General features: G+C 37.0%; 1 protein-coding gene across 1 annotated transcript in view; it reads left to right on the top strand.

The window, feature by feature from the left end:
• The window catches only part of RAB2A (RAB2A, member RAS oncogene family), a 44,102-nt gene that overhangs the window by 16,740 nt on the left and 8,272 nt on the right, over window positions 1-19,090 (top strand). Inside the window, exons 5-7 of the mRNA XM_055799298.1 lie at window positions 5,921-6,003; window positions 7,408-7,500; window positions 10,781-10,892. Coding sequence (XP_055655273.1) covers window positions 5,921-6,003; window positions 7,408-7,500; window positions 10,781-10,892 — 288 coding nt within the window. The remainder of the gene's footprint in view (window positions 1-5,920; window positions 6,004-7,407; window positions 7,501-10,780; window positions 10,893-19,090) is intronic.

Below are 19,090 nucleotides of genomic sequence, written 5' to 3'. Positions count from 1 at the left end.
TAGAACACCTTAGTCATGTTCAGACTAAGACTAGTCTTGCTCAGACTAACACTAAATATCTGAAGTCATATTTTTTATAAGGCAATTTCTTGGTTTCCGTACAAATGAGCTTTCTAATTAAATTTACAATGTTTTCTACTAATTGAGAGCCTGCAGAAAAAAAATGTGTTTGTGCAAAGTGGAAGACCTGACTGTTGAAGTTACATCTCTCTTTCCTAAAACCACGGCGTGACTTCTCCATCCACTTTCAGATATTCTGAATATACTAATTCTTCTCGGAAACTCAGTTATTTTTCCTCTATTTGCAAATGCTTTGGATTTAGTAGAACCAAAGTTCCCTTAATTCATTAAATGAATAAGAATATCACCTTAGTGATAGTGACAATTGCCAGGATGTAGCATTCACCCCCAAGAGTTCTTTACTGTCTACTTCATGATATTTGCTACTTCCTTTGGTAGTCAGAGGATGTCTTTATGGTCATGGGAAGTTGGTGAATTCTTCTACTGTATTTTTACTAATGTGACCCTTTAGCCACATTCCTGCAGGTACAATGGTTACGTTTTGCAGCTCAAGTTGTGAGGACTCAGTGCTGAAGGCCCTCTTTTACTGCTGTGAAGTAACATCAAGAACTTGCATAGGATCCATTTTGGTTCCTGAAACTAGTTTGATCATCAGTTCACAGACTGTGTTTGCTGCTATGTGAGAGCATTAATTCATTTCTGAATTCATGGATCAGGGGGAATTCATCCATTACTCCTGTTGCAGTTTGTGTAGTAGGACTATCATCTGAACTAAGTGCCAGTAGCTAAGTTACTGTTCACAACCGTGATGGCACTTCAGGAAGCTAAGGGAACTTGATATACCTTCTAGCTTAGTGTTCCCAAACCTTTGTCTGTCATGTGCTTACATGTATTTGGTTATTGAAATGCATGATTATTGATATTTTATTTTATGGCTGGTTGTAAATTTCTTGTCAGTTTATCTGTGGCTTTTACAATAAGGGCTAGTTACCTCCTTTTGTCCGTAGTGGAACTCCTATTTTGGTGAGGCTAGCTACTTAAAACCTGAAAGTTTCAAATATATTTATGACCTGAAATAAATCAATAAGGGTACTTCTAATAATGGAGGACTAAAGCTTTGTTTCTGTGATCTGTTGGGAATTGCTGTGGATATCTAAATGGCATGCATTCAACAACATCAGAAGAAAAGGCAGATGTACAAATGATCTGTACTTAGACATATGTATGGTTTCACCCTTGGGTATCTTTAGTCCTATTAAAATTTCAGTTCTTTTTAGGATGGTGACAGGGTTATTCTGAAGTAATATGTAACTTGGCTGAATCTCACACAAATTCTGACACTTTCTTAAATTGTTACGGATTCTTTTTCATAAGTGGCCTTAGTTCTGTTCTTGTTTGGGAATGTCTTTGCTGGAAAGGAGCAGGGTTTTTTTAATTTTTATACTGCTTCTGTGCTTATTCTTTGAACTACGTACTAGTAAGTCACTTTAAAGTTCTTTTTATTTTGGAGTAGAGATGTAATTGCAAGAAAGATTAATGCATTTGTGTAAACAAGTTGCCATGTGACTAAAAGGCTGTTAATTTATTTATAACTTTCAAAACTATATTCAAGGGTATGTATTGCTCTTCTCTCTTTCTGGAACATTTTGTTCCAGGGATCAACTTTGTGGAGTAGTTCCCAACTGGCAGTTGTCATAGGTAGCGTGACACTTGTGTGAGTTGGTTGTTTCTTAGATATCTTTCTAGTTTTCTATATGGCTTATGAAAGTGTAAACAAATTTAAATGAGTAATAATTCCCAATGTGAATAAGGTGTTCTGTTACTGGGTTTGAACATATTACACACATATGCCCCTTTTAAAAAAAGTGAAGGAGTCTAGAGCTGCTACCAGTGGTGCATTATAGCTTCTCATTTTTCATGTACATGTATACTATAAAGTTTCCTCCTAATAAAAACTGTTGGTCAGCTTGGATGTTGAAGGCCTGCTGGGCTGTACACAGATAACTTTGAAGAAACTTTCCAAAATCATCAGCACTGAAAGTACAGAATTCTGTAAAATAAATGGCCTCTTTTCTAGGGAGATTTGCTGTTGTGGATCCTATCTCATTATCCAACTACTTTCTTGTACTGCATCGTGGTTCTTATTTATTTATTTTCTTAGTTTATAGATTCAAAAATATGCTGTTAAGAGATTTGCAGGAAACTCCTTTTGATAGCAAAGACTTGCCTGCACGTTTTGCAACTGACACCTACATGACTAAGCCACACACTTGGAAATGGCACTGAGATTTTCTATAGGAATAGTAACACTTGGAGCCTTTTCTCAAATGTCACAGATACTGTGTCAATGGTAACACAGTTACATAGCTTAAATATTCCTGAAAACTTCAGTGCAGGCCCTAAATCTCTGTATCTTAGTGACCTAATGCTTCGTGTTCTGCTTACATCATTATTTTGAAAATGTTTTGGCCTCTATACTGAGGTATTTTTAGAGAAGCACATGGGATATATGTCCATGCCGTTCTACAGTTCAAGCAGGGATGAAGATTTTTGTACTATTTTGAAGACTTGCAACTCCTAGAACTATGATTATATGGTCCCTCTTACCAGAAGGTTTTTGTTAACCAGCATGATATGAATTGTAAAAGCTTACAGTCCAGAAAATGGCCAAAAAGAATGTTAGTTAGCACTTAAAACATCAGTGGTTTATCAGAGGCCTGCATTTTTTCACGATCAGTGAATTACGTCAGAGCTAGCACCTTTTTCTCTGAAGAGAGAGGATGTGTGTTACAGGCCTGTTGAATATACATTTATGGTTCTTGCAGGCAACCTTGTCTGAGCTAGAGTTTCTACATGTGAAATAGCTGTCATGTTCTATCTAACCAAAAAGATCTTCCATCTTCCCACTTCCACTGCTGTGTAGCTCTGAAAGTGGTTGTACCCAGGGGCTGCCTTGGAGAAGAGGTTTGTGTTGCCTGTACCAGATGTAATACGGCCTTGGGAAATACCCTGTTTAGCATTTGTTTAGTGGCTGCTGCCACTACTGTTCTCCACAGTGAGCACTGGTACAGGTTGTCCAGAGAGGTTGTGGAGTCTCCATCCTTGGAGATCTTCAGAAGCCTCCTGGACGTGGACTTGGGCAGTCTGCTCTGAGTAGCCCTGTTTGAGCCAGGTGTGTTTAGAACAGGTGACCTCCAGAGGTCCCTTCCCACCTCAACTATTCTGTGATTCTATGAAAAAAAGCTTTTTAATATGGAAAGGGAGGGGGGGGAAGTACTGGACTTTGGGAGAACATAGAAGGGATGGTAAGAACAGTGTTAATTTCACTTAAGATAAAGGACTTCTCTCTGATTTCAAAGCTGTTTTTCATTTATACTGAGTTTCCATACTACTACTTCTATCTGTTGCTCCTTAGACAAAGTACAATTATAACACGTATTTCTTTAAAAATGTTGAAAAAGTTGATTTTGGCTAATAGCCTTTACTTTTTTTTGTGGTTTTTGTTGTCTTTGAAATAGCTTGTCTCCCCTTGGGGGAAAAAGGGAGGGGGGGGGGGGCAGAGAGCAAATTGTCAGTTTAAAAATGCTTAAAAGTAATGATGGTACTAAAAAAAAAAAAAAGCTGTGGAGTGTATTCTGTATGCCTAACCCTGCTATTCTAGATCTCTCATCTGATCTGATAGTTAAAATAGACAGTAAATTACATATATCTATATATATAAAACAACACAAACACCTTTCAAATATATAATATAAACATAAATACCATGAAGTGTCTTTACGGAAACTCAATTTTCTTCTGTTTAGAATGAAAGGTATTCAGTTTGTGTTGTCAGTTTTATATGTAAGCACAAATTCATTATTGCTATGTGGAAGATAGTGTCTTTGGTGAGGAAGGGGTAACATTTTCTACCTTTTCCCCAGTCTTCCCTTCAGGAAGCAATGATACTTAAATTTCATCATGGGCAAATGAGACACCATTAAAAATGTTACAGTATTTTCAGGATTTAGATACCAAACTTTTGTAAATGATTCTTATATGAACTCACAATTCCTACATTCTTCTAAGATCTACTAGAACCTCCGATAATCTTGGTTGACAGTGATTAATTTACTCGGGGAGATGAACAATTTCATGCATCAGAGTGGAATTTATGAAGGTGGAACAGGCAATCTTTATGTGGTAGGCCAAGTCTACTTCATGTGTGATTTTAGGCAATACGTGGAGTACACTGGTAACAATAAATTCTGTTGTCTAGTTAGAAAAAAATGCTTTATGCATCTACCGTGCACTTGAGCTAGTCACCACATCAAGAAAAAGTTGTAGAGCTTCTGTGTAGGGAACCAAGTACGGCACTAAACTGGGGGCTCTTACTGCTCCTTGGTGCATTCTAGCAGATTGTCTGTATTCTATTGCCATAGTTTACATAAAGATGCACTTGGCCTCTCGGCCAACTGCATATGCTATTGTATTCTAATTGTGTTTAAACTAGTACGTATATTGTCTTTCATAACTTCTTCCACTGGAAAGGCTAAGATAAAGTGTTTTCTTAAACTGAAGTAACTGAGTATTCTGGAAGACAAGGATGCTTTCTGAAGACTGAACATGTCAAAACCTGTTGTGGCACTGTTCTTGTTCAGTAACAGAGTTGAGATCAAGTTCTCCTTGAATTTAAGACGACCTTATATTAAAAGTACAGTAACTGCGAGAAGAAAAAGTTACGCTTTCTTTTTTAGTGTACAATTAGTACACTAATTTTCAGGGTAGGCCTGAAGGGTAGCTTGTATGTGATAAATATTTCACTCTTGCTTTTCACGGGTTTAAATTGGGAAAATTTCTTAGTTCTGCAGATAACTATCTTACTGCATAAGTGGTTTTTTCAGCATCAGTATTAGTATTAATTGTGTTCTGTCTTATCTTTGAATTATGCTAAGGCTTCTGTTATTAGTAAATATTAAAGTAAATGTTTCCTCTGACAACTGTCGGGTGCTAGGTAGCACTTCTGAAAAGCATGAGCATGGAGAGTTCAAGGTCTACAACTATGAATATTTATTTTTCAAGATCTGGTTCTGTTAAGTGCTGAGATTTTTACAGAATACTTTTCTGTGAGAACTGTCTGATTTATGTAGGATTCTGAAGTTTTTCACCAGTGCATATGAAGATGATTCTTGCATCCTGAAGCTGTTTTGACAAGTATTATTTATCAAGTACAGAGGAAATGGATTAACTGTGGTGCAGAATTGTGTAAAATTGAATTCAGAAACATTTTCTGTTTTTTATAATAAAGTGATTACTGAAAGAATTCCATCTGAAGACTGTTGAAAGCTGGCTACAGTTTATGATATAACGGATAAAATCTGCATCCTTGGCCTTCCAACAACCTTTACACCAGCAGATGGTGGGCGTAAAGATGTCATTCATCATTTATTTACAATGGGCTTTATTTATTCTAGTGTCAACAGCTGCCCCAGGGAGTGGGTTATTGAATTCAAATGTGAAGCTCTGGGTTATTTGCTTCCTTTCAAATTTGTCTTCAGAGCTTAGTTGCTAGGAGTCCATTCTGTGCTCTAATAATGATTCATGTATTGTGAAGCCATTCAGTAAATTGGGTTGTCAGGGATTGCCAAAAAAGGTTTAGAGGTCTTGTTCCGATTTTTTTTTTTCCTATTTTTTTAACAGCACTGTGCTGTAGTTGGTGTCTTCTCCTTATGTGCCGCCTTTTGCAACTATGAGAGACTTGGTTCCCAATTGTTCCCTCTCTTGATATTTCCCTCCACGCTTCTTCTTGTCCCTGTTCTCTCAAAAGTCAAATTCTATGATTCTGTGATTCTCAGTTTGTGGTTTTCAGCACCAAAAAATAAATTTGAGATATGAAATAATGAAACTTTCTCTTCTACAGGCAGGGCAGGAGTCCTTCCGTTCCATTACAAGGTCGTACTACAGAGGGGCAGCAGGGGCTTTACTAGTGTATGATATCACAAGGTGAGAATGCTGAGGAGGTGTAACAATTAAAATGGCATGTCTTTGTAGAATTGTGCTATGGAATATAGCAGTGTTAAAATGTTGAATGTAGTTTGGCTTTTTGTATAGATACTTATAATCTAATATTTTGCCAACTTAAGTACTCAAAATCAAGACACAGCCTATATAACATAGCTTATATATGTTTATATATATATGAAACATATATAACGCATAACCTATATACTTCCAGTTGTCTCTGTGTACTGGTTGAGAAGAAGTATATATAAAGCTTCAGGAAGAATGAAATGAAGTGGTATTATAAACTATTTGACCTTGAACCTCTGGAACTAGGAAAGACCCTGAAATATTTCATGAATTCCTTTCTGTTGTTTTTATTAGTATGAGCTATAATTTTTCTCTAACTATAGCAAATTTTTTTACTGAAATACCATCCTGCGAAGGCATGAAATAGTAAAACGTCAAAGTCCGGTTACATAAAAATACCAGGAAACTTCTACCATTGCTGTGTTTATGAGGTTTACACGTCTTGGTGTGATTTCTGTAGTAGCTGTTAGAAGTGGCTACGGTTTTTCTGCAGTACTGAATAAAGTCTCTATACAACATGTTATCTGCAGAACTGTGGGTACTGTGGCTGGCTTGTGAAAATGTGCAGGCTCCAAAATCCTATTAGGATGTGTGGTTCCCTTTGTGGATCTTGGGTCTCATTGCTGAATTAAGCAACAACTTTTGCAAGAGATTTACTAGACATTTTTCCTTTTGTTCCCCATTTATTTTTAAATATCAGGAAGCCATCCACTTTCCATTGGATTTCCAGCAAAAGAATCTTTGATTCATAAATAGGTGGTTTTACTTTTGTGAAATCTTAAACGCACTTTACAAGCCTGTGACTTAATATTTAGTGTACACATTCTGTAAAATCTGTAACGTGCCATATTAGTGTACTTTACTTTAAAAGACTTCGCTACTAAACTCATTATTCTGTTTATAAACTCACAGAAAATTGTCAACCATTTCCTGCCTTCAGTAGAACAAATATTACTGTATGAGTATGTGATTATTTGTGCTGTTGTTGGAATTGGTTGAGGCTGTTAGGGACTTTTAAAATGCCGTTCAGCAGATTTTATATGTATATAAAATTGCAGATACTTACAGCTGTAAGAATCCTCTTTACTCTTTGTCACAAACGTGTTTTCAATTACTTTTTAGGCAGAGTTCATTAATGCTCCTTGTTTACTGATTTTTTGTTCGCCTGTTCTCCCTCTCACAAAGGGATTACTAGCTTTTTTCCCTGGAGCATGTGTACTAATAAATTAGTTGGTTACTTAAGTAGAGAAGAAAACTCATAGAAGGGAAAGGTTTCTTGAAATACTGCTTTTAATTTTCATTCTCTTCCATACTTAGGAGGGACACTTTCAACCACTTGACAACTTGGTTAGAAGATGCTCGTCAGCATTCCAATTCCAACATGGTTATAATGCTTATTGGAAACAAAAGGTAAAATTTAAACAGTTATGATTTTATAAGTGGTAAAGATTAATGAATTCTGGATTTTAGCTTTTTTGTTTTCTTGGGTTTAGGCAGTACATTAACTTTAAATTACTTTCAGTCACTGGGCTTATTTTTATGGTGAATCTAAAACCTTTCCTTTCCTAATTAGATTAATACAGTGTGCAGCACATATGGATCAACTGCCTTATGTTCTGAGTACCTTAAGTGCTTTAGTTTCTGGTTAAGAATCACAAAAGAGAAAATGTTATTAAAAAAAAAAGTCCATACTATAGGATTTACTTCAAAAACTTTTCTCAAATGTAAAAAGTACATGCCTTGATGATGATAAGACGTTTCTGAATTCCAAGCCTGTTTCATATTCTGTATGTTTTAGCTGGAGCTGGGGGCAGAGAGTGCTTTTGCACCATTTCCTGGTGAATCCAGGCGGCTGTTAGACACTGGGAGATGAAAATACAACTAAAAGTTTTGAAGTGTGTAACTCAGTTTGTAAACGATGATTTACTTGGTCTTCTCGTTAGCTACACTGTGTAAAGTTCTAAAATGGTTCCTTGTTGATGCTGGGACTTTGATCTGTATTGAAGGTCTTTATAAAAACACATTAGCAAATAAATTAAGTTTATCTGTAATTTTTCTAGTTCTTGATCCAGTGAACTGTAGGAGCATGTCTAGATTTTTTTGCTGGATGTAGGATTTTTCCAAATATCAAGAGCATGATCTCAGAATTTAATAACACATTAGTTATGGGCCTTTACCTAACTGACCTTAATTTGTCTCAGTAATTCTTGAAGGTAAAGATGCCAGCTGAAATAATGGTGTGTATGCTTGCCCCTTGAAATAGGGTGAACAGCCAGATCATTTCTTAGATACTACTGAGAAACAGCTTTGTGGTAAAGAGCCTGTGTTCGCTGCACTAGCCTGTTCACCTCTTAATTTCTCCTTCTTCTTCCCCCTTTTTCTCCCTCCTGTTTTCTTCCCTCTGCCACCCACCCTCTACCTCCCCCTCAAAAACGTGTTGAGCATTAAGTAATTGTGAAGCTTGTCCACATTTTTATGCATCATCTGGAAAATTACTAACAATGTTCTTTTTGAGGGATGTGATAAGCATAATCTTCACAAATTAATATAAAAATGTAATCTCTTTTATTAAATGAAGCTTTGGTAATCTTGTGATGTCCTTGACTAACTGTTTTTAAGCTTATGTGAGTAAAAATAGAGCACTGAGAGGAGTAGTAATATTCTGTTTACTTGAGATAAGTATTAAAAAGTTTGCATACTTGGTTGACGTCTGTAACTATTCCTGATTATTCTTAGCTGTTAAACTAGATTTTTGTCTTGCATTCTGCTGATGCAGACTATACCACATGATTGTATGTTATAATATGCTACTTGCAGCTAGCTCAGTAATTTCCAGTTACAACTAGGTTTTATTCAAACAATAAATACTCTATGTATTTTAAGTTACAGATTAAGGTGCCACATGAATTAAGTTCTTTAAGAAGTGTGTTAGAGGGGATTATTTTCAAGCCTCAGAGGAGGACAGGAAGGGAACTTTTTCAATTATATTGCATTATTCTGAAAGTGTGTTACGGGAGTTCTTATGGTAGGGCGTACCACTGGAGATGGAGGGAAGGAAGAACATGTATACTAGCAGAAGATTTTTGGAGGAATAAATTTTGTTCTTCTGAGTCCCAAAAGTGCACTTGAAAAACGTTTGTAGTACTGATTGCTGGATTTGAAGAGTGTGGAGAATTTAATCTGAAATACAATAGCTGCTTTTTAAAAACATTACAAATACTAGTGTTAAAACATGTACAAGTACAGCATTTGTACTTGATCTTTCCAGAACAAAACATAGCTATATTGATCTAGTAAGACCAAATACTTTGAATTATTGGAATAGAAAGAGGAAGACAGCTGTAGTTAGTAGAAACAGTAAAGCTCTTTAAGAATATGTGTAGATACCAGTAGTGAGTTTTGACTGGGTTATCACTGCTGTTTCTGATGCAACTGCACTATTTCAAGTCAAAAAGAGCTGTTTTGTTTCTGTTCTATCATGGAGATAACACTGTAGTGAATCAAGGTTTTAAATATGTTTTAGAGTAGCATGATAGTAGCAAATAAACATTGCTCAAGTTCAGAAATACAATGTCAGATAGCTACTTCAGGGACATGGGAATGAACACCTTGTTTTAAGGTATCTTAAGCCTGAAGCTGAGATACTAGGAATGCTTATATATAATAAACATCAACTTTAAAATTGTTTTGAGAAGACATTTATTGTGTGCTCATATTTAAACGATGTGCTGAATTGTCTTGACTCTGTAACTCATCTGAGCTAGCATGTCGTTGTAAAAATAATAAAAACCTGCTTTGCTGCAAAATAGATGCCACAGTGAGTATCGTTTATTTTTAATATATGTATAATTACAAGGATGGCAGCACTGAAGCCCAGTGTGATAGTTTTTATTGGTATTCTGGCTGCGAATTAAGCCTCTTTATTTGCATGCTGTTTAGTTTAAAAATGTGTATCTGAGAAAATATTTTTACATGCACAACTTAAAACATATTTAAATAAAGTTTCATTTATTTATTATTTGCATATGAATATAGCAGTTATTGTTCAAGATGTAATATATTTACAAAGAAGGGCAAACTGAGTATTCCTTGTGCCTAAAGAAGCTTTAAAGAGTGAAATAATGTCTATATGACTTACAGAAGCAGAACTGTCTATTTGTCCAGTTCATGAGGGTTTTTTTCCTGTTCTTTTGTTTAATATTTGACTTTCATCTAAACCACTTGGAGGGCAGGAAACAAGAAATTGTGTAACAGTCACTTCAAATTGTTCTGCTGTTAGAGGGCCAGACCTGGAGTTTCAAACCTAAATGCTAGCTTGTTGGGAGAGAACAGCTAATACAGTTCAAAATAAGTTCATACAGTCAATCTCTGTTCTGATAAAAAGAGTTTAAAGCAAAAATAAGTTAAGTTACTGATTAGGAAAAAATTAACTATATTATAAATGATTTCTTAATGATATTAATAATAATTTTTTAAAGTCCCTTATCTGTTGAGCTTTACAGTGTAGATGGATAACATTATACTAGAAGTGCAAGGCTTAGAATAATTTTACTTTATGTAAGGGTTTGAATAGATACTCACATGTACATAAGTTCTAATGGGGGCTCTTGGCCTATAGCGTGTTTCTGAAGAATATTTACATGGACAGGTTAGACCATGCAACTAACTTTTTTTTGGTTTTCCATCTTAGTGATTTAGAATCTAGACGAGAAGTCAAGAAAGAGGAAGGTGAAGCATTTGCACGAGAGCATGGACTTATCTTTATGGAGACATCTGCCAAAACTGCTTCCAATGTAGAGGAGGTAACTTTGGACACTTAATTCAAAACAACTGTTTTACTGAAATACATTTTATTTGTACAGGTACTATTCCTCTAGGCTTTGGATTCCTTAACTTGAATTAGCTACTCTTTTAATTTATATTGTGAAAAAGACAATGTCTGTGTTGTATCTGATTGCATAACACTAATTATATTGTTGGGACTCTAGTAATTAATATACCTGTGTGGGTTTTTTAAATATTTCATCAGAGAAATGGATACTTTTGTCTGCTCTGAAAACTAAAAAGTAAGACTAGACTACATTTGCTAGCCCAAAGCAAGCCAAGCTGTTGGTGTCCTTGGCAGATGTTAATCTAACCTGTTCTAAAGACCTTTAATATTTTACAGGCTCTTCAGAGCAATCTGTTGCAGAGCTTTGGTATTTGTATTGTCATCTTTCCCTTCCACTACCTAGCAGGAATCTTCTTTGCTGGAATTCAAGCACACAGTTTCTTTTTCTGTCCCCTGCAGAGCTGTCGAAGAGGTTCTTTGTCTTGGTTGCTGTAGTCTGCTCTGCATTTGAATAAGTTTTTCAGTATTTGCTACTTTAAAGAACTTAAGTCTTTTGAAGTTTTGCTTATAGTTCATATTTCTGGACATATGTGAGTTCCTACATATCTCACCTTGACTTACTGCATGCCTCTCAAAGGGTGATTGTGGTGGGTTGGCCTTAGCCAGCAACTAATTGACCATCCAGTTGCTCACTCACTTCCCCTGGCCAGTGGGATGGGGGAAAGAACCAGAAGAGCCAAAGCGAGTCAAAACTCAGGGGTCGAGATACAGGGTTTAATAAATGAAGGAAAGAGATGGCGAGAAGAGTTACAGAAAGGCAGTCACTTACAACTTCCCACAAACAGGTTGATTCTCCGCCAGTCTCTGAGCACAGAGAGCTCAGAGTTTAAATACCAATAGTGAGTTTTGACTGGGTTATCACTGCTGTTTCTGATGCACTATTTCAAGTCAAAAAGAGCTGTTTATTTCTGTTCTATCATGGAGATAACACTGTAGTGAATCAAGGTTTTAAATATGTTTTAGGGTAGCATGATGGTAGCAAATAAACATTGCTCAAGTTCAGAAATACAATGTCAGATAGCTACTTCAGGGACATGGGAACGAACACCTTGTTAAGGTCTCTTAAGCCTGAAGCTGAGATACTGGGAATGCTCTTTGTGCTCTCTCTTTGGAAAAACTACCCTTTGGTTTTTATCATTGAGCATGATGTAATATAGGATGAAGTATCCCTTAGGCCATTTCTGGTCAGCTGTCCTGGCTGTGTCACATCCTGTGCTGCCCCCCTATCCCCCTGCTCCAGATTTTGCCTGCCCTAAACCTAATCACTGCAGGGGCCAGAGTAAGAACCAGAAGACCCTGACACTGTGTAAGCACTGCTCAGCAGCAGCTAAAACATGGGTGTGTTATCAACATTGTTGTAGTCACAAATCCATAGCACAGCACCATACAGGCTTCTGTAAAGAAAACGAACTCCATCCCAGCTAGACACAGCAAAGTAGTGGACAAAGAGCTGCAGCGGAGATGTTAGGGCTATGTAAAGCAGCAAGATAGCTTCATGTGTTTTTCAAGCCCGTACTCAGTTCATGCCTCCCCACTTACCTTTCTTATAATAGCATGACATAGTTCAGCTTCTCATACTACATAATCTTCTCTTACTCTTTTCCAAAACTTTCCTACATGTGAGGTGGTGGACAACCAATGAGGTATTCTTTCAGTGGTAAGCCCCTTAAAGTTTTGAAGTATTTAGTATTTTTTAAAAAGTTATAGTAACAACCAGCTTTCACTGACTTCATTCTGGTTTGTTACTACCTGATTCTAACATTAACACTTGTGTCAAAAAATACATGCTAGGGAATGAGTTTTCCAGTACCTGATGCATCTCTGATTATCAGGAGGAAAATGAGCATAAAATTCTGTGTAAAAAAAGTTGAAATAGAATCCTCTTCTTCTGAGGATACAAGTGAGCAATTGTGTGCGTGTACTAATATCCTAATTCTGATGGAAAAGCTTTAGGATGTAGTCTTTTTTAGTGATAATCAACTGCATTCCCTAAATTATATTCTTAGTGAACACTAAAAGAGGTGGCATGAGCTAGACAGTTACAGCTGAAGGAGCAAAATCTTAACCTTTGAGCCAGTAAAAATAAGTGAGGAGAAGTAGTAGGCACGGTAGCTGAAAGATACAACTTTGTGGATAAAAGAAACCATTTCATTTTAATGCTGATTCTGGACTGTTGAGTTACAAGAAAATAGAAGGCAACAAGGAAGGAAATGGAATGGGCAACATTTGAGGCAAGAACAAGAAGCATGCAAGCCTTCAGTAGCTGACTTCAGGAAGACTGGAAAGAAAAAGTTTTGTGACTCCATGGGGGTGTAGAAACTAAACAGTAAGAATAACATTTGAGAAAGTTCAGCTAAAATTAGACTAAATTTCAAGCAGAAGAAATCTGTGGCCCTGTCTACAGATGTTATCTTCCATGGTGGCAATGGAGAATAATTCTGCTGGATTCTTTGGGAAACTAGGAGCTAAGGAAGTTATACTGTTGATTCTTCGCATTGACAGAAATACACTGGATCTAAAAAGCTAGATGTTGCAAGTCTCTGAAATTGCATCTGAATTACATCAAATTGTTTCTAATGCATTTGTGTTGAGTGGTGAAGCAGACACCTTCTTCTACTTACTTAGGTTTCAGATAAATTATCTAAATATTTTTTATGCATTTAATTTGAATCTTGGAATGTTCAATGTTTGGAAAAGTACTAGAATTTTTAGATAGAACTACTGAGGTTAAAGGGGCTTTCTATTAATTCTATGTAAGTTATTGGGGGAAGAGAGGGGGAAAAAAGCTATGGGGTCTAGGGGGCAGAAATGTCCCTCTAACTACTCAGCAGCATTTTTAATCCATGCTGATAAATCATTGATGATTGTAATGTATCATGGCATGGGTTATGTAGTTAACCATTACAGTGCTAGGATACATGTAAAAATCTTTAAAGTCAATGTTTAAAGATACAGCATCATCAGCAGTGTTGAAAGAGCAGGTGATTTTACTTGAGAAGGATATACCTCCAGTGCAAAATGATAGATGTTGATTCTGATGAGCTAACAGCAACAACTTAAGCAAGCAAGTTCACACGAATACAGCTTCAGAAATACTTCAGAATTACATGCACCTATTGGGCTTCTGTTTTTCTCTCTCTGAATTTAACAAAGTCTTATAGAATGATAAAAAGAAGGTTTAAAATTAATTTGTAATTCAGTTATCAACCTGCTGCCCTTGTTACACATCAATAGGAAATATTCCTCAAAAAGGGTGTTTTGGAGAAAGACGCTATTACTGTAAGGCACACACATTTGTACGTATGGAAATGCATAGATGTAACAGGCTAGAACATTCCCAGATAACAACTGCTGCCTTGTTTCCTCTTTCCCTTCCGAAAAGAGGGATTTTACCATACTGAGATCATGTAGTTGATTAATAAAGCCTTGGCCTGCTTCATTTGTGCCCGTGTAGTGTTGCTTAGTGGTTGCTATACAACACAAAGGAGCAATGGAAGTGTATTTGTGGGTCCTGAAGGAGGTAATGTAAGTGTGATTGCCAGGAAAAGTGACAATAAAGAAGCTACACAGTATCTAGTAATAGGGCTTAAACTATTCTTCCACCCTTTTAAGAGAAATGGATCCAACTTTTGAGGTACCTGTCCAAAGTAGAATTAGGAAGAGTAACTGTTTTTCCTGGCCAAACATGTTTTGTGGTTTAAATGGCTTTTTTCTCATTACAGACCTAGTTTTCAAACTTTTCTGAATCTGAGTCACAAGTATTCATGACAAAAGAATCAAGATTGTTAAGGGTTTAGAAATATCACCTTGGATTGTTCACAGAAGCCATTCCTCAAATAGCTTGTATCCTGTAGTCCTCTGTAGCCTATACCTCAGGAACATACATGGCTGCTTGAAATACTAGTAGCCAGAATTTTTTTATTTTAACAAAAATGCTTTAATGAATATTTTTAGAGTAGAAAATGGGGTAAACTCATCATCTTTACCTCTTAGGCTGGCTGCTTGTATCAGTAATTTCCAGACTAGTAAGAGAAGCTTCCCAGGCAGTTCTAAAAATCTTCTGAGGTAATTCTTCACGGAAAAAAATTAAACATTCGGAAGTGTTTTGAACTAATTGACTCTGCTTTGTAAAAAAGCAAGGTTACAGCAGTCCTTTTTTTTTTTTTTTCTGAACTGCTCACAATGCATTTTCAAGTCTTTTTAATTTATAGAAGATAGATTAATTCTTACATATGTTTTGGTTGACATCAGTAAGTCTCACCACTGTACAGCTCGCATCCTACATGTGTAAAGGAAGTCTATAGCAAGTGCTTTTCACTCATTTTATTCTTGAGATGCTGTAAGCTATGTGATTACTGTATTGTTGTCACTACATTCCACATTTTCTGAACAGCTGCTTTGGTAGGGCCATTGCCTTGCATACTATCAAGCTTGTCCTTGTATACTGTCAAGTTTGGGAAGCTTAGGCTGCTTACTACGTGAGCATTTCTACAGCATCTGGTTCAAGATCTGGCATGCATTTCTTAACTTAATATTGTCTCTAGTCTATGTCCAGACTAATACCTGGTCCTGCAGCAACAGGACTAGTAACTGTGTCACTTTTATACACTGAATACCAAGTTCTTGTCACTGGGGAATTCCGAAGGGGCAGTGTGGCAGTACAGGCTGGTGGTGCCACCTAAATTAACAGACAGGTCTGCATTGTGAAGCACAAGCAGATAGCTGTGGAAGTGTTACAGTCCTAGTCATAGCCATTCGGTGTACAGACTGCTTGCATCTCATGCAGATGTAATACTGAAACACAGTAGCACATGGGTGTGTGGCTCCTGTGTTGTAACAGAAACAGCTAAATGGACAGAGGGGAGAATTTTCCTAATGGATTTTTCCATCTCTAGTTGAAAATAAGTGTTTCTCTGTGTCAGGAGTGACAAGACAAGCCTCTAGACTTTGTTTTGATCAGTTTGACATTGTTTCTGACCCAACTTTACCTGATCTTGCATCATAAATGTCTTGCTGTAGATGTTTGCAAGCTAATGGTGGAGTTTTTAGCAGTTTTCCTTTATATGAACAGATCGGCTTCTGTCATTAATGTTACTTAAACTGTTTCCCTTGTGTAAGCCTGATTTTTCCACCGCTGTGTAGTGCTGTGTGTAGTCAATCTGTCACTGTAGCAGTACACTGACCTGTTCAGTGCTTGGGTCTTAAAAGAAGGTTTTAAAATGTTCATTGTGTTTTCAGGATTATGTCTCATAACCCACATCTTGGATAGAAATGTTTAGCAGTGGAGAATATCCTGTTTGCTGTTTATCTTGTTGCAGAGGCTGTTAGGGGATGTTTGTACAACAGGTAGTTGATAGTTGTGAGTGGGAAGTAGACATAGGCTCTTCCTTTGTAGTTTGTGGAGGCTCCTAAGAATTCAGCGTGGCCACAGAGTTAAATCATTGTTTGCTATGGAATGGGATTGGGTGAGAAGTTTCTGAATCGTTGGGAGGATAAAAGGGTTACTGGGGGGAAGTTTACGCACAGGGTTATAATTTGAATGCAGTGCAAGGCTAGTTATACTATTCTCATCAGTGGTATCGTACTTATTTAAATGGGGCAGGGGGTGGTTGTTGATTTCCTTTTAGCTTCTTTCTAAAGCTGTCACCAGCTATGAAAACATAACTGAATTTTTGTGGGTTTCTTTTCCCTCAGTGATTTCTAAGCTGTACCACTACTGCATTTCTTTACAATTCTGTTTAAAAAACAAACAAACAAACAAAAAAAACCAAACTTGCCCATGTTTTGGAGGTGTTCAGTGATGTATACTCTGAGCATGGCTGTTGGCTTTCTCCCAGGAGAATGTATAGTTAAATTCGACCTGAAACATTGAACTTGGTTTTCATTCATGGTGAAAGGAATCTAGTGTTAACTTTTAGAATCTTGGTGGTTTTATCTGTTCTGTTTTCTTGAATTGTGGATGAGGGATTTGCCCTCTGAAGTACTGTTGGCAGAATTCAGTGTTGCGGTTTTTTTACTGTAAGAAAACACTGTGATGCCTATCTGTACGCTTTTCACTTGCATATGCCTAAGTCTGAGGTCCAAACCCCAGACATGTTTGCACTTGTTTTAATTGTAACATCAGTTATTTTCCAACTTTGCATTAAAATGACACGTAATACTTATCAATTTTTTCTCTCATTTGCAAGAAGTTAACTATTTTATCACATTTGTTTTTTCATTGCTAGCTCAACAGCAGTATGTGACTGCTAATTGTACTCTTACCTGAACTGTGTAGCTCAGAGCTTGCTGAGTGCTATCTGCTTCGGCAGTGTCTTAACACTTGTAGAGGCAGAGTAGAATCACTTGCATGAACTCAGGCTGATGATGAGGTCTTTCACAACACATGGAACTTACCTTTGTGTCCCTGGAATATAATTTGCTTGAACTCATTTACATGTACTACTGATTTTCAAGAAGTAAAGATACCTAGCTGTATTTGGGAAACTGCAGTAACTGTGCATTCTTCTTGCTTTCCAGGCTGCCGCTTTTAATAATTATTAATGTGATCAACCTTAAGCAAAAGAGCTTTCTGGATACTGGTCAAACTAGTGCTAGACTCCATCACTGTTCAGAAGCTGTTCTCATTTGAGTTGTATTAGTGTATCGCTGACTCCTGGTGTGGGAGTTGGTTTTCCTAAGTTGTTTCCCATATGGAGGGGATTATATAGCCCTATGCCAAGCTTTCATCTTAAGAGTATTTCTGCGTTATTCCAAGTTGTCTGCACATAAAGAGAACGCAATAATGAATTCATTACTTAGGATAAAATCTGAATAGACTAACGGTTTTGACTAAGCAATAGAGCATTTCTGCTGCGTGTAGCTGGATGGTTACTCAGTGGTTTTGTCTCAGCTGTAACTTAATTTTCTCTTCAGACAGCTTCTTTCATACTTTTGCTGAAATGGATAATGAATATTCAAAAGCCCTATAGCTTCAACAGTAGTACCACCAGGTCACAGATAAGGGGAAGATGGCCTTTGTAATATTCTGAAGGGTAAAAATCTAAAACTCATGGAAAGATGAGATTCTTAGCAGCTTCTAAATTTGAACTGATTTTTAGAAGTGTATTTTATTTCCCCTCCATGCCCTCCCTAAACACAGCTAATTGCTGGTAAACAAACAGTTGTTTGACCTAGTAATATAGTTAGCAGGGATTTAGTTAATAAGACTTGAAAATCCTAGGATGTTAATAGCTTTCATAGTAAGGTAAAGTGACACACAAGGTGTAATCTGACTAGAACTTGCAAAAGAGCAGAATTTCTAGTTCATGGGAGTCTTAAAAACAAACAAACAAACAAACAACCAAACCCAATAGTTAGGTTTCTTTTGTATCAAAACCAGTATTCCTTCAAGTTCCTTGAAAACAAAGTTCTGTGACCTTTCAGCTGTGTGAAGCTGGCGCTTTAGCCAGTTTGTCCCATGAAAAAATAGAGCAGTGAAGCTCATGTCATTTCAGCTGTGGGAGAGAGAAGGGGCAGGACACCTGGCTCCGGTGAAGATTCACAGCTTTCACCTCCTTGTGGCCAACCCTTGGACTGTTCCCCAGCTGTGCAGTAAGGAATACGGGCTCTACCATTATTCTTGGGGCTTCTTGGACATCTCATACGATCAGAACAAAAAGTCTCAGTCATTGAAGGGTTTCAGGCTTTATAGAAGAGCATGAGAAGTATGATTATAGCTGCCTACCTGAGCTGTAGATTTTGGTGGAGAGATGGATTCTTAATTTGAGGGGTTTACTTTTTTCCCTCAGGTTCTCTGTCATTTCTAACTGTTCAACAGCAGCTGCAGGACTCTTCGAGACACTTCAAGCTCTAGTAATGTGCATCTTCCCAATAAGCTTGTCAGAAAGATTGCACTCCAGCAGGCATATACATAGAAATTGCTGTCAAGTTCTGTTTTGTGCCTTTGCACCTTTAATTCAAAAATAAGGCTACAAATGTGTTGGGGTGCTTTTTGTGGCATAGGTTCATTATGTAGCACCTTCCTACTGCTTGATAATTAACCCCTTTGTAGCCTCTTTAGTGTCCTAGGCTGCTTTCTGAAGGATCGTTTAGCTGTAAAAAGTATTG

Source organism: Falco peregrinus, chromosome 3, assembly GCF_023634155.1.
Source record: "Falco peregrinus isolate bFalPer1 chromosome 3, bFalPer1.pri, whole genome shotgun sequence".
Lineage (NCBI taxonomy): Eukaryota > Metazoa > Chordata > Aves > Falconiformes > Falconidae > Falco > Falco peregrinus.
The sequence above is the reverse complement of the archived record's forward strand: the minus strand, read 5'-3'. Positions and strand labels throughout refer to the sequence as shown.